General features: G+C 38.4%; 1 protein-coding gene across 1 annotated transcript in view; it reads left to right on the forward strand.

Moving 5' to 3' along the window:
- The window catches only part of CD99L2 (CD99 molecule like 2), a 110,558-nt gene that overhangs the window by 76,111 nt on the left and 18,113 nt on the right, over positions 1-16,334 (forward strand). Inside the window, exons 8-10 of the mRNA XM_051968493.1 lie at positions 6,628-6,690; positions 13,377-13,415; positions 15,614-15,733. Coding sequence (XP_051824453.1) covers positions 6,628-6,690; positions 13,377-13,415; positions 15,614-15,733 — 222 coding nt within the window. The remainder of the gene's footprint in view (positions 1-6,627; positions 6,691-13,376; positions 13,416-15,613; positions 15,734-16,334) is intronic.

Raw genomic sequence — 16,334 nt, forward strand, 5'->3', positions numbered from 1 at the left:
ACAATGGAAAAGGGAAGGCCCTATGGAAATAGATCTTCATATGTGATTCTTGCCAATTTCTTAAGGGTTTTTGGGCAATTAGAATTAGTTGCATGTAGTTTTTTTTTTTTTACTAAACACTAATAGACTCAAAAACAACTCACTCAGCACAAATTCCTCATTGTAGGGTATCACAGATTTTAGGAAACGGGATGATTTTAGAGATGAAATCATCTATCTCCTCATTGTTAATTTCTTATACTTGAAAGTTTTCATTCAGGTATTTTGGCAGTGCCCAAGGAAATCAGCCAAAGCCCAGATATGGCACATATTGCAAGGAATTGTACTACTGGGAGAAATATCTGATAGTTTTGTACTTTTCTGACGGACTCAAGGTATAACTTTTTTTTCTATTTACTTTCAAATCATTCAAAATTAAATATATTTAAAAATATTTTGTAAGTTTGGCTTTTCCCTCTCAAAATTTCAGTATTTTATCTTATAAGCCATATACTCAATTTAATTTGCTCTTTTCTTATCTGAACACCTTCTTTTAGATGTGTATGCTCTTAATTTGCTTCTGCATCTATTTAAAAAAAAACTACATATTCTTTTTTAATTGTATCCCGAATAATTCTTTCCCTAAATTACTATAGCCTTATTACACGATTTGAACTTATTTTCACTAAGCAATGTATTTCAACACAAATTTTATCATGTTTCTAATTTACCTAAACAGTTCATTTTAAACTGCAGTAGCATTACTGAATTTCATTTACCTTTTATTGCTTTCTGATTTCAAAACAAGTTTTCTTTTTCTTGGTGCAGTTTGGGAATCGTCTTCATTCTGGGATCCCCTAATCAGGACTTTGTGCCCTCGGGTTGGTTGTTTAAAAGCAGTAAACAACAGAAGGATAAATAAATTTCAATTCTACCCACTTTTATCCTTTTCTGAACATGGTTTAAAATTTCATTTTTCTGTCTTCTAATGAAAATTCCTTCTTATGATAAACTTATCTTTAAGTATTTTATTTTATACTTAAAATCATTTTTACAGAGTAATATCCCAAAACTTCAGGCTTAGAGGCTGGCTAGATGAAACTTCTTTACACTTAGCAAATGTATTTACTTTTTAAATTATGAGTTGTGAAATTATTTAAATTCACAAGGTTTTAAATCTAATTTCTTTTATGCTATTTACTACATTTTTTCTCATTTTAACTCTTCCCTGAATTCCTACTTCACAGAATCTCTCCTGAACATATCATAAGACTAATAAGGCAATCCTTAACAATCCAAACTTCAACTTTAAATCAATGTCCAGTCATTTAACAGCTCCCTTTTAAAGAATTAATGATCTGTGAATTTTGTTTTCATTAAATTTTACAATATATGCTGGTACTCTATTGTGATGTTTTTCTTCTTTAAAATATAATGGTTCTCTCTGGGAGCAGATTTCTCCGGGAGGTTTTCTGGAGGCAGCCTTAGTATCAGTTAAAAGTAAATAATCACCCAAATGCAGCCAGGTGCTAAAAGTTCTGATCTTTTATTGTCTCCAATATAGCCCGGTTAGTTTTCTTAGAAACCTCTCTCTCTCCTTGGTTCTAAGCGCTCTTGCAGCTTTGTCCTTTGCTCTGCCTCTGCTTTCTTCAGCCTCCAGCCAGCACAAAGGTGAATCTGTCTTGCTTCCGGGAGAGGGTTTCTGGCTCTCAATCTCCCAGAGTGTTCTGTGTCTGTCCCAGAGTTCTCCTCTCCAACCCCTGGGAATGTTATGAAGTAAAACTCTCTGATCTCCCAAAGGTTGACTCCTCCTTCTGGAGGCAGGGATCAAGGGAGCTGTGAATTCGGATATCTCATACTATACCCTGAAATCTCCCAAAACTCCAATGAGTAAAGGTGTGAACAAAAGCATTGTTTCTCAGTTCCACTTAGTACCTTGTTTCTTTTGGCCGATAACATCTCCTTGTAAGATTAGATCAATCATACTGAACCATGCTAAATTAGATAATTATTGTCTCTATCAACTCTAATGACTTAACAGTTTGTAAAGATTCCAACACTCTATAACCTTGTCAAAATGCTTTATAAAGTAGACATTTAAGTTATAATTTAGAAATGAAGAACATTTGATTATTCTTTTTTCACAAATTTGGCATCCAACCTTTTTTTTAATCCTAGTTTTCAGTTAATTTCTATGTCTGTCTTTCATCTCAGCAATTTCCAACGTGTTCAGTGTTGGAAACAGAAAAATGAGAGATTTGTCCTTTTCAAAAAAAATTTAACATTTTTATTTTTCCTCAGTTACATGTAAAATAATTTTTATTTACATTTGTTTTTGAAACTTTGAATTCCAAATTCTCTCCCTTCCTTCCCAGTCCCACCCCCAATTAAGAAAGTACATGTGAAGTTATACAAAATATTTCCATAAAAGTCATGTTGTGAAAGAAAACATAGATTCCTTACCCTCTCAAAAAAAAAATCCTCTGGAAAAATAAAGTTAAAAAAAAAAAAAAAAAGGTATGTTTCAATCTGTATTTAGATACAATCAGTTCTTTCTCTGTGTATGGACCATAAGTCCCACAAGTGAGGTTTGAGCCAGGTTATTTTGGGATTTAAAATGTTAATGAAGAGTTTATATTGTTTCCAAGAGCTTAATGGGAGCATTGGAGGTGGTTAAGTCAGCATAATCTTGTGGTCAGGAACCTCACTTAAAGGAAATCATCTGTACCTCCGCGAAATTACTTTCCCTGTAATATATAGGAAGGACTAGAGTTGGGAGAAAGTGAAGGAAAAGAGACTATTGGCCTGTAGCAGTAATGTGGGCAAGAGGTGATATGTATTGGGTATTGGGATTGTAGCTCTGTAAGAAGACATCTGATATGGGAGGTGTTATAAAAGTAGAAATGGCAAAAATGTCCTTCAAGAATGATTGTTTTGAACTGACAAGTTAGGGATGAGCAGATTCTCATCAATAGCTTGTTTTATAGCTTAAGAAGAAATCGGGAGAATTCTTGGTTTTTGTTTTCTTAAATACGGTTGATAGAAAAATTTTCAACACTTCTGTTACCAAAAGATCTTGAATGAAGTGATATGTTCACTTGTGTCATGTGTTGTAGCTCACTCAGAAAGGCTTTCAAGTCATCTTCTTAAGTCGTTTTTTTCTTTCATACATGGTCAACCAGATATCAAATGAATTTACTTTGCATTTTTAAGTCTCTCAAGTCTTTGAGTAGGTTTTAGGGTCCAGCTTTCACCCAGAATAGCCTGTGAAGTATGTGGAAACTGCTCTTCCCAATGAGTGGGCTCTTAAAGACACAGAAGCATGCTGTAGCAGGGGTCTTCAAACTTTTTAAATAGGGGGCCAGTTCACTGTCCCTCAGACTGTTGGAGGGCTGGACTACACTAAAAACAAAAACTTTGTTTTGTGGGCCTTGAAATAAACTTCATAGCCCTAGGTGAAGGGGATAAACGTCCTCAGCTGCTGCATCTGGCCCGCGGGCCATAGTTTGAGGACTCCTGCGGAGGGTAAGGGTATGTCTGCTTCTACACTTGGGCACCATCTAGTGGAAGGGAAAGGGCAATACAATATCCTCCAAAGGCTTCTGCCTTAAATAGTGGGATTTAATGGAAGAGATACTAGTGTCCTCTTTAGGGACTCAGAAGCTTCTGGGGGAAAGGAGGGGGTGGCAATCATATTTTTATAATTACCTTTTTAATGAGAAAATAAACTTTTATGAATAAAAGTAAATACCAAATCATACTATGAAATCTGTGAGAAATGGCTTAATGTCACCACTATTAGCCTCAGAGGAAGAATCTAAATGGAAAACTTCTAATTCTGTCATCATCAGACTTTGAGAAAATTAAATAACTGTTGTCTAGAGTTTTAAATCATCTTGAGTTCAGATTTGAGAGTTGAATAAAAGTTCCATTTAACCAGTTCTTAAGTGCTTACATACAAAAGGCATTGTGGTAGGTGGTGATAGATGGTTGGTTTAGGAGTCTGTGATTCTCTATAGGGGTCATAATGAGTTCTCATTTCATTTTGTACAAATATGATTGGGGTAGATGACTGAAATGAGGAAGGCCACCCAAGCCCTTTTTTTGACCTTCTCTCGTGGTTTTCTTTAGTTTCATTTGTTTCCCTGGGCTCTACCTCCATCTGAAGTCACTTTGGCAGTTCTGTTGCCCTCTTCCCACTGATCTTCATGTTCCTTTAATGCCCCTGATTTATGCCAAACATTACAGATTGTAATGGATGTTGGGATATTTTTCACCAAAATGTTGGTTTTCTACAGGTTCTTAGGTTACTAAGTGATATTAACTATTAAGTGGTATTACATTCTATGAATACTCAGAATTACTAAATTTCATCGTGGCAAGGTACTTCAGTGGCTCTCTTGTCTAATGCATACTTCAGAGGAATCACTATGTTAAAAGGATGGTTACCCTGCCACCATTTGTAGACTTTCAGTAAGAAAGGAACATTCATCTTTCTTTTTTTTTTTTTTTTAAATTTTTATTTAATAATTACTTTATATTGACACTCGTTTCTGTTCCGATTTTTTTTTCCCTCCCTCCCTCCACCCCCTCCCCTAGATGGCAAGCAGTCCTTTATATGTTGGATATGTTGCAGTATATCCTAGATACAATATATGTTTGCAGAACCGAACAGTTCTCTTGTTGCATAGGGAGAATTGGATTCAGAAGGTATAAATAACCCGGAAAGAAAAACAAAAATGCAGATAGTTCACATTCGTTTCCCATGTTCTTTCTTTGGGTGTAGCTGCTTTTGTCCGTCATTTATCAATTGAAACTCAGGTCTCTTTGTCAAAGAAATCCACTTCCATCAAAATATGTCCTCATACAATATTGTTGTCGAAGTGTATAATGATCTCCTGGTTCTGCTCATTTCACTTAGCATCAGTTCATGTAAGTCTCGCCAGTCCTCTCTGTATTCATCCTGCTGGTCATTTCTTACAGAACAATAATATTCCATAACGTTCATATACCACAATTTACCCAGCCATTCTCCAATTGATGGGCATCCATTCATTTTCCAGTTTCTAGCCACTACAAACAGGGCTGCTACAAACATTTTGGCACATACAGGTCCCTTTCCCTTCTTTAGTATTTCTTTGGGATATAAGCCCAATAGAAACACTGCTGGATCAAAGGATATGCACATTTTGATAATTTTTTGGGCATAATTCCAGATTGCTCTCCAGAATGGTTGGATTCGTTCACAACTCCACCAACAATGCATTAGTGTCCCAGTTTTCCCGCATCCCCTCCAACATTCATCATTATTTTTTCCTGTCATCTTAGCCAATCTGACAGGTGTGTAGTGGTATCTCAGAGTTGTCTTAATTTGCATTTCTCTGATCAATAATGATTTGGAACACTCTTTCATATGAGTGGTAATAGTTTCAATCTCATCCTCTGAAAATTGTCTGTTCATATCCTTTGACCATTTATCAATTGGAGAATGGCTTGATTTCTTATAAATTTGAGTCAGTTCTCTATATATTTTGGAAATGAGGCCTTTATCAGAACCTTTAACTGTGAAAATGTTTTCCCAGTTTGTTGCTTCCCTTCTAATCTTGTTTGCATTAGTTTTATTTGTACAAAGGCTTTTTAATTTGATGTAATCAAAATTTTCTATTTTGTGATCAGTAATGGTCTCTAGTTCATCTTTGGTCACAAACTTCTTTCTCCTCCACAAGTCTGAGAGATAAACTATCCTATGTTCCTCTAATTTATTTATAATCTTGTTCTTTATGCCTAGGTCATAGACCCATTTTGATCTTATCTTGGTATATGGTGTTAAGTGTGGGTCCATGCCTAATTTCTGCCATACTAATTTCCAATTATCCCAGCAGTTTTTATGGAACATTCATCTTTCAAGGCTACCCATTCTACTTTTGGAGAGCTCTAATTGTCAGGAAATCTTTCTTGACATTAAGCCTAAAACTTCCCTTTTTATAGCTTCCACTCAATCCTCATTTTGTCCACTGGGCCAAAATAGAACAAGTTTATTTTCCCTTGTTCACACTAATCTTTTGAACACTTGAAGATAACCCTGATCCCCTACCCTCAGTCTCCTTTTTTCCTGACTAAACATAGTTGTTTCCCTCATTCAGTCTTCCATCAACGGGAACTTAAAGTCTTTTACCATCATCTTGTTTGCCTTCTTTGGAATGATCTTCACCTTTTTGAACTGTGGTACCTAGAACTAAACATAATATTCCAGTTGTATTCTAATTCCATATATATAGTTCAGCAGGGCTGTCACCTACCTGGTAATCCTGGACGCTGTGCCTCCCTTAACGCTTAAAATTCCAGTTGCTTTTTGCCTACCATATCAAGGGCAGTCCTTTAATGCCTTCAGATCATTTTCAGACAAACTTATCCAGAAGCCCAGTTGTATGGTTTAAAACATTGTATGCCTTTAAACAGTTTTTTTTTTTTAAATTTACTTCTATTTTTGAAAAGATGGAGAAGAGAACCTTTCAAAACGATTCTCTCCTCCTGAGTTTGTGTTATATATGTGTATATATTTGGATGGTTGGCAATTTGACATTAACTCTCAGCAGTATATGGAAAATCTGGCTCTAGTAATCACTTTGTTCTTTTTCTCTTTTCCAGGTCTAACAGATAAGGATCTAGAAGATATTATAGAGGGTGGCTACAAACCTGATAAGGGCAAAGGTAGGAATTTTAACGCTTCCAACTAAATTAGACAGACCTACCCTTGGCATAAAGTCATTATTTAGTTCTGTGAAAATGTGACTTTAGGTAAAACATCATGTCCATTACCACAACATTCTAAATGGATGCTTTGTTCTTTGGCAGTCAAAATCGTTATGGAGAGAGAGAGATTTGCAACCATAAGAGACCTGGGTTGCTCACATTATAATTGACCTGGCCTGATCTACTTGAATAGCTAACAGACCCAGGGTTTGGAGACTTGATCCATTAAACCATGAAATCCTTGAGAGGACTCTGTGCGTGTGTGTATGTGTATACATATATGGGGGCGGGAGGGAGGAGAGAGAATTGGAGATAATTATGAGAGGGAAGGCACTAGAATTAAGGATGAATGGAAAAGGCTTTGAAGGTGAGATTTTAGTTGAGACTTGAAGGAAGTCAGGAGGTGGAGATGGGGGAATGGAGTGGGCGATTGAGTGCTTTGTGTTTGTAATAACTAAAAGGTCTATGTCATTGGATTGAAGAGTAAAGTAGAAAAAGACTTGAGGAAGGGGCTGCACGTTATAAAAGACTTCAGAAGCCAAAGAAATGATTCTATTTTTGATCTCAGGAGTAACAGGCAGCCACTAGAGTGTATTGATTAGGATTGGGGGACACGGTCACAAGTGTACTTAAGGAAAGTCAATTTTCCACCCGAGTAGAGGATGGATTGTAGTGGGGAGAGATTTGAGGCAGGGAGACTGATCACAAAGTAATTGTGGTAGTAATGACACAAAGCAGTAATGGCCTGGGTCAGAGTGATGCCAATGTTGGAGTACTGAGAAGGAAATGTGAGATAGTGTGAAGGTAGAATGGACAGGTCTGGGCAATGTGAAATTGAGCATTGATGCCTAGGCTGTGGGGTCATGTGTGATTAAGAAGGTGGTGGTGTCTTTGATAATTGGAAAAGATTTGGGTGGAAAGATAATGAGGTCAATTTTAGACATGTTGAACGGGAGGCGTCTACAGAAAATCCACATCTCGATGTCCACTGGGGAGTTGTAGAGATAAGCACGCAGGGAAAGGACATGGAGCAATAGCAAATGAAGTATTTTATATAAAGTGGGGATTGGAGAAAGGAGCCACTGAAGTTTATTTAGGAAGTGATTGGGTTAGTCCAGGTGAGGGATTATGCAGGCTCACACTTAGCTGGCTTTGATTTTAATGAAAAGAAGGAGCTCAATGAGAGATTTTAGTGAGACACTCAACAGGACATAGTGACTCATTAGATTTACAGTCTGGTAGGTTAAAGGAGGTTCTATGCTTTTCCTCCCATGTCAGCCACTATCACCTTCTATGAGTTGAGGCCTTCAGGAAAATAGTCTTGAACTATCTAATCATCTCCATTTCTTACTAGGTTTCTTTCTATCCTCTGATATTGAATCTGACTCATTTCATACTTTTTCAAGAAAAAGTATTTCTTTTTACTGTTGCTATCCCTCCTGAACCCCTAGCTCCTGAAGAACAAATCCTTTCTCCTTACTCCAGTCAGTTACTTATTCCCATTTCATTTCATCCCTGCTATCTTGAGAGTTATTACTCTTGCTCTAGTCCTACAGTCTGCTCTCCACCTCTCTGGACAAAGCAGGGCAGAAAATTGCTTCTTTTTCACTCTTTTTTTTTTGAGGGGGTGCCTGAAAAATCTGTTTAAATGCAAAGATAAAAGAAGTTTCTAGTGTGTACATTTAATGATGAATGTAGAAAACCTAAGTGAAAACCTAAAATGTCCCCCTTCTGAAGAGGGGAAGAAATTCTTTCATAAACATTGTACCCAGACAGTATGATCGCCTTGTATCTGAGAGTGTTCCAAGAGTTTGAAGCATAAGATCTTTCCAATATTTTGGATACTTAAGGTTAAACTAGGATATACATACATATATGGCTAAGGTCAAATGGGAAATATTATGTCACTATTTATTTTTGTGTCATATAGACTTGCTGGAGGGAACCAGGAATACTTTCTATCATCAGTCCTCAAATAGAAATTTTCATGATCAGCTTCTTTGACCCTCCTCCTGTTAGATGAACAGCCATGTAGACTGAGAATGTGTTGCTTCCTCCAGGGTGGGGCAATCTGCTTGTTTTTTTCCCCCCCACACTTCTCACTACCCAAGTGGCACCTTCTTGGAGAAAATTCAAGACTTCCCTTTTCAGTGAACTAAACTCACATTCTGCCTGAAGGATATTTGGAACTCCCAATCTTTGGGAGCTTGTTTGACTTCAGTTTTCCAGTGGGAGTAGTTGAGGCAGCTAAGTGGTATAGTGGTTAGCATGTTACGTGTGGAATCAGAAGACTTTGATTCAGCCTTTCATGCTTACTAGTTGTGTGACCCTTGGTTTGTCTGCCTCAATATTGTCAGTTGTGAAATGGGGATAATGGCACCCACTTTTCAGGGTTATTGAGAGGATCACCTGAGGTGATATTTGTAAAGTGCTTAGTGCAGTGCCTGGCACACTGCAGTACTTAACTGTTTCCTTCCCTTTGCTGTCACCCCCCAAAAAAACCTTTCGTTTCACATCTGTTTATTTTGAGACCTTTTTGGTATGGTCCTTAAAGCATGCAGGCCATATCACTGAGGGTCTAGTATAGGCACACACAACCATTTGAATCAGAACAAGTCTGTGGGGAGTCAACAGAGAGCATTTGCATCTGCCCGTTTCATTTTCGAGTATGCTAAAGTTATGACACTTGTGTTCTTCAGCCAGGCTTATGGCTGCCTGGTTCAGTTGAGGCTCCACGGCCATAGCAGATCACCCAGTGAGATAATGGATAGGGGTTATCGAGCCCTTCTGCTGCTAGAGGAGCAGAGGGTTGTATTGCATAGAATCCAGCCAAAGCTTTGTAGTCCTAGGCAAGAAATACTTCTAGTCCCTGCTTCTTGGGATGCTGAAGCTGTGAGATTACATGAATATCAGCAGGGCTAAGTCCTGATTAAAAGGGCCAGACTGGTTCAGACTGACAGTGGGGTAGCAGGTCAAAGCTTAGGGTGTGTGTTTCCAATTACCATTAAGACTAATGTAGACATTTTTTCCTAAAAAGAAATATTTCTTGCTTTTTACTCGTATGATTATCTCCAGGCTTGCATAAGCTTCGGCGAGGTGGGTGGATAAAGTGCCAGACCTGGGATCACTTAACTGTGCTTGCCTCAGTTTTCTTATCTGTAGAAGGAACTGGAAAAGGAAATAGCGAAGTATTCCAGCATCTTTGTCAAGAAAACCCTAATTGGGGCCCAGAGAGTAAGATAATTGAAAATGACTGAACAGCAAAGCATAAGCTCAGCACCACCATTTCTTCCGAGATCTGCATACGTAGAAGAAATGAAATTAAAGGAAACTTGGACCTATGAAATTGAATCCAGGACTGTATAATTTGTACTGCATAAGCACTTAATGATGGTTTGTTGAAGTCAAAATGCACTCTGGCATATAGTCTGTTTATGGTAGAACCCATGGAAGGAGGGAGGTGTAGTGAGAGATAGGACTGAATGAAGTAGGGGCTTTCCATATTTTGTAGGGTGTGGACTGTGGGGCTAAAGAGTTTGAATTTGAGTGAAATGGCAATAGATAGCCAGCAGAGGAAATATGTCATTCAGATCCATCCATAAAGAATTTCAGTCTAGTTGCAATGCAAAGGGTGGATTGGAAGGAGGGAAGGGTAGTGGTAGGTAGAGTGACCTGAACTAGCCACTTGAAAAAGTTCTCTAAAGCAGTAATAATTTAATTAAAAAAATGCAAATTAAAACAACTTTGAGGTACTATGTCACACCCATAAGATTGACTAAAATGACAAATGTTGGAGAGGATGTGGGAAAAACAGGCACACTGCTTCACCATGGAGTTTTGAATTAGTCCAACCATTCTGGATTGTGATTTGGAATGATACCCTAAAAGCTGTTAAACTGTAGGTATTTTTTGTCTGTGTGATACTCTTACCAAGTCTGTTCCCCAAAGAGATCAAAGAAAAAGGACCTATATGTACACAAATATTTATAAGCAGCTCTTTTTGTGGTGGCCAGAAATTGGAAATGACTCAGGGGGTAAGGGAGGACATGAATTAGGAAGTGGTCGAACAAGTTTTGGTCTGTGATTGTGATGGTATACTATTGTGCCATAAGAAATGGCTGGGGGGTGGGGGGTGGTTTCAGAGAAACCTGGGAAAAGTATGAATTGATAGAAAGTGAAATAAGCTGAACCAAGGGAACAGTTGATATAGTAACAGCAATATAGGAATGATGATCAACTGTGAAAGAGTTAGGAACTGTGGTCAACACAAAGACCCACCACAGTTCCAAAGAACTTGCTGCTATCTACTTCCAGAAGAGAACTGAGGAACTCACAAGTACAGATTGAAGGGTTTTTTTTTCCCCCTTTCTTGTTTTTTGGGGTCTGCTGGTGGTGGATGAGGGAAAGCATAGCAAATGTAGAAATTTGTTTTACATGTTTATACATATTTGTAATAGGCTTTTGTTTTTCTTGCCTTCTCATTCAGTGGGTGAGAGGGTACAAGGTGGGAGAGAATTTGGAACTGAAAAAAAAAAGAGAATAAGAATTTTTTGTGCTTTAAAAAAATAAAGTTAAAAAAAATTTTTTTTTAAGTAGGGCAGAACTAGTGCAGTTAGCAGGAAGAATTGAGAAAAGGGGATGGATCCCCAAGCTACTCAGTCATCTATCCCCAGAAACATATTCACCGTGATCAGGAGAGGAACAGATAAATGAAAAAAACAGATGATCCTTTGTCTAAAGAAACTTAGTCCCAAGCTCATACCTGGAAAATCTAAGGGAAAGACCTCAAACCCCCCTTTCCCCCCCGCCCCCACCCAATAAAGAATCTGACTTCAGTTTCTGGTTCTGCCACTATCTTGCTTTGTGCCTTTGAACATGTCATTTCCTTTATCTGGGCCTCAGTGTCCCCCTCAATAAAATAAGGGAATTTGAGCAACTGATCTCTAATGTGTCTTTTAGCACTGAAATTCTGTGACTGGAGGACTTCTAGGACCTCCCAGGACAGAACAACAGTTTTTGAGTATATTGAAGTGGTCTCTATAACATGCTGTTGAGCAGTTAACTGAGCTAACCATGTGGTGTGGATGCTTGTGGGTGTTGTGGAATGGCTTCCTCCCTCTGGACTTTGGAGATTTTTTTGCAGTTTGGACAGTTCCTCACTTTGAGGGACTGGAGGTGGCGAGTTTAAAAACTTGACTGGATAAGAGTGATTTTTACCTCTCATTTGAATGATTGAATGAAAAAGGCATTGATTAAGCACTTATGTTCCAGGTCCTATGCCAAACCCTGTGGATACAAAAACAAGCAAACAAGACAGTCCCCAACCTTGAGGCACTTAATAGCTAAAGACGAGACACATAGACCAGCTGAAGTTGGTAAGCAGGAGCTGGGGAGGTATAAGCCAAAATGCAGGCCACGTGGTTTAGAGATGGCCGAGAAGTGGCCGGGATGGCCCGATTCTGGACAAGATAAAATGAAATCAGCTACAGAGCCCAAGGTCCCAGAAATGGCGGTCTAAATTTCAGTGAGAAGAAATGGAGGGCCAGTGTTTGGGTGGTGGTTTTGAAATGACCAGGAAATTGCCCAGTGGCCTGGATCTAGGGAGGATAAGGTGAAAGCTCACCTCTCAGAGTTCTGGATCCTGAGGTTCTGAGTTCTGTTGGAGGAAGGAGAGATGCCCTCAGTTATTAGTACCTGTTTCTGGGGCTGGAGTGAATAGTGAGTTTTTGGTCAGTGGTTCACAGAATTGGATAAGATCAGTTATAGAGGCTATGGCTTCAGAAAAGTCAAGGATTTGCAGGTATTACTCCCTGTTCTAACCTGACTCAAAATTCCCAGACTTATTTTAGGCCATAGTTGGCATATAACTCATGGATTTAGCCCCTTTTCAAGGATAGTCTAGGCTGGTTTTTAGGTTCAGAGTGTTTCCTGGGGAATGGTTTTATTTGCTAAGTAATCACTTGGTTTCACTGTACAAGGCCACCTAATACCTTTTCTCAGTGTAGAAGACTGCAGTACTGGAAAGTTTCACTCCTAGGGTCTGTCGACTGACATAAATTGTGTCATTTTAGTACTATTGAGTCCAGTGTTTTTCTTTTTTTCAAAAACCACTGTTACAACCAGTTAAGTCTTCTTCTTTTGAAACACCTGGGATTGGTCTTTTAATCACCACAGTGATCTTTTGTAGATGTAAACTTTGCCTGCATTTTTTTGGTCAATGAAATCAGAACCCAGAGTCGTCAGCCCCCGGATTTTTGTGTTGCAGGCAGTGAGAATTCTTTGGTTGAATGTAGCCTGAATATAATTGATACAGTGCAGGGTTCAAGATTTATTCCCACCCACTAGCTTTTTGATTCTGAGCAAGGCACTTAACGTTTCTGCACATCATTGTCCTCTATAAATAAACCTACAGCTTTAATTTGATGACTTTGGAGATCTCGGATCGCATGAACTTTCGTGAGTTTTTGATTGGGTCACAATCTATTAGATTCTGCTGACTTGGGGAAAGGGCTCTATCAGAGCAAATCAGAAACACAGTTGCCCAGCAACCCATGTGATAAGAAGTGATGGGTGCTGTGACTTGTGAGGAGGAGCTGAGTTTTGAGAGTATGGGCAGACACTAATTATTATCTTACCTTTTCTAGGTGATGGCAGGTATGATAGCAATGATGACCCTGGAACTGGTAAGTTACTATCTGTGGAGATTACATATTCTTAAGCAGCAGTCCATTAACTTGTTAGTGTTTGTATTTTAAATATTTGATGTGTATTTCAATATAATTGGTCTCATTTGTAAACCTACATGTTTTATTCATTTAAAAAACAAAATTCTAAAAAGGGGTCCATGAAACACAAAAAAGGTGAAGAAACTGCCGTAGGTGTTAGTCTATTGGACGGTATATGTTGGACAATTGTCACTCAGCTGAGCCCCGAAGCATTCCTCCAAACTGTGTTTGTGTGGTGGCAAAGATGTGCTGAACAGTATTAAAGAATTCAGTGATGACTCCTTCAAGGTAAAGACCGGTTCTTGGCCTGCGATCAGAAGACCTGGATTTGCCACTAGCCACATGATCTTACTTAAGCTGTTCAAACTCGGTGCCTTTGTCATCCTGTGTAAAGCAGTAATGATGATAATAATCAAGAGGTTTGAGAAACCATTTATAGAAATGTGATATCATCTGAATGTCATAACAACTTTCAGAGGTAACAGGACTTGTGATTTGCCCAGAGTTACACAATCAGGAAGTATTTAAGTTGAAAATATTACTCATGAGTTTGTTGAAATGGGCACTTTAAATTAAAAAGTCTTGGGGCAAGAGGAGAAAAGGGGGGTGGGTGGGTGGCAGGAGCCAGGTGGTGCTGTAGTAGATAGAAAATGGGCCCTGGAGTCAGGAGGACCTGAATTCAAATTTGGTTCAAAATTGGTTTAATACTTTCTGGCTGTGTGACCCTGGTAAATCACTTAACCCCAGTTGCATCACCAAAACAACAACAACAACAAAACAACAAAAAAAAACTTGGAAAATACAAAGTGATATATTTTTAAAATGTAGATATATACTTTAGATGAATTTAGTGTTAAGCTTATACCTGAATCAAGTATATAGTCATGCTTTGACATTCACAGAGGACCCCAGGAGATGTGGAAAAGCCGTGACTATAGGTCCCACCCCAGACCCTAATTTAAAAAAAAATAATTTTAATCATATTTATTTTATTTTTTTTACAATAGTTTTTATTTTTCATAGGACACACAAAAATTGTTTTCAACATTCACCCTTGTGTTCCAAGTTTTTCTCCCTTTCTCCTTACCTCCCTCCTCTCTTAGACAGCAAATAATGTAAGTCAAATATGTGCAATTCTTCTAAACATATTTCCACATTTATCATGCTGCAAAAAAAAAAGAGAGAAATTCAGATCAAAAAGGGAAAAAATGAGAAAGAAAAAAACAAGCAAGCAAGCAAACAACAACAAAAAAGGTGAAAATACTATGTTGCGATCTACAGTCAATGCCCATAATCCTCTCTGCGGATGTGGATGGAGCCTTCCACCACAAGTCTGTTGGAATTGACCTGACTGATCATATTTATTTAATGTACAAAATACTACTGGTCTAACTGTAACACCTGCTTAATACATTTCCTTTTAGAAAGACACAAGATACGAAGATCACAGTGGGAGAAAATCATGTGTCTGAATCTGGATCGCCGACAAAGAGGCGGTGTAGCCTCTGTAGCTCTTTAGTGCACTGAAAACTTTCCAAAATTTAATTCTTTATATCATAAATTTATGTTTGTGTTTTCCGGGTATTAGATAAAATGGATCAATAATAGATAGTATTTATGCATTTATGACTTATTAAATTTCTTTTTTCATTTTCTTTATATATGACTTTTTGCAGTGTGCCATAAATCTCCAAAAACTTCCATTTCATTATGGATGGTCAACCTGTGAATAATCAAAACCGCAAATGAGGAACCCTCGTTGAAGGATGAATGTTGTTAGAGGGAGGGATTAGACTTTACTCTGCTCGGTCAGATTGAGTTTTGACTTTTCCCAGACTTTTCAGTCTGCCTTTTTCAAGGCAGGTGGCTGTGGAAGCTAGTAAGGCTCTTTTCCCTGGAGATCTTTGGTCAACGGTTCAATGTGTAACAAATGGGGATTCTTTTTCAGGTGTGGATTGGACTAGATGTCTTCTGAGTTCCCTTCTCACCGAGGCTATGTGAATCTGACGTCCATCACTCTTAATTGAGCCAATGTCCTCAGATGATTTGGTGTCAATAGTGAAAAAACCCCAGACCTGTGTGTGGTGACTTTTTGTGTTTTTTTCTGTGCCTTTTCTCACCTATCTGTGCCTCTTTCCATTTTTTTTCTTTGGCAGGAACATTAACAGAAACCGGGACAATTGCCAGCATAGCCAGTGCCCTTGCAATGGCACTCATTGGAGCAGTCTCCAGTTATATTTCCTATCAACAAAAGAAATTTTGCTTTAACATTCAACGTAAGTGATTAGAGATGATGGTCTTTTTCTACTAGAGCTCTTCTCTTCTTGACATCAATGAAATGGGGCCAAATCCCCAACAAATTAAAAGCTGGTTTAGACCCAAGACCTGCTAAGATAATCAGTGGAAAGAATGTAGATAGAGACATTTACAATAGGATAAACTTCTTAGGTGGGGTTAAGAGTAGGTCTTCCTAAAGAGAAGGATCTTGATGTGATGATCTTTGGAGGTCCTCTCCAGTTCTGAAAGTCCCTGATTCTATGTACAAAAAAAGAAGCCTGGAACTAGTTGGTTTTACAGGTGCTCCTGGAAACATAACTTTCGCAACCCTCCCCTTCCACTCTATTGAGCTTCTGATGCAGTGAGTACAACTTTAAGGGAGCTGGTGTTTGGGCTCAGTCTGCTGCTCTGAAATCCACAGAGAGCTCTCCCAGCAGCTCTTGCAGCCAGGTTATCGTACAAGATTTGCGGTTGCTTCTTAGGAAGGGGGAACATCATGTAATGTTTGGAGAATTAAGTGGTGCAGTGCTTTTTTGCTTCTCTTCAAAAAAGCTATATTTGCAACTTTGACATATACAGGTTCAGTCTGCTTTATGTAAT

The sequence above is a fragment of the Antechinus flavipes genome, chromosome X (genome assembly GCF_016432865.1).
Source record: "Antechinus flavipes isolate AdamAnt ecotype Samford, QLD, Australia chromosome X, AdamAnt_v2, whole genome shotgun sequence".
In the NCBI taxonomy this organism is placed as follows: Eukaryota; Metazoa; Chordata; class Mammalia; order Dasyuromorphia; family Dasyuridae; genus Antechinus; species Antechinus flavipes.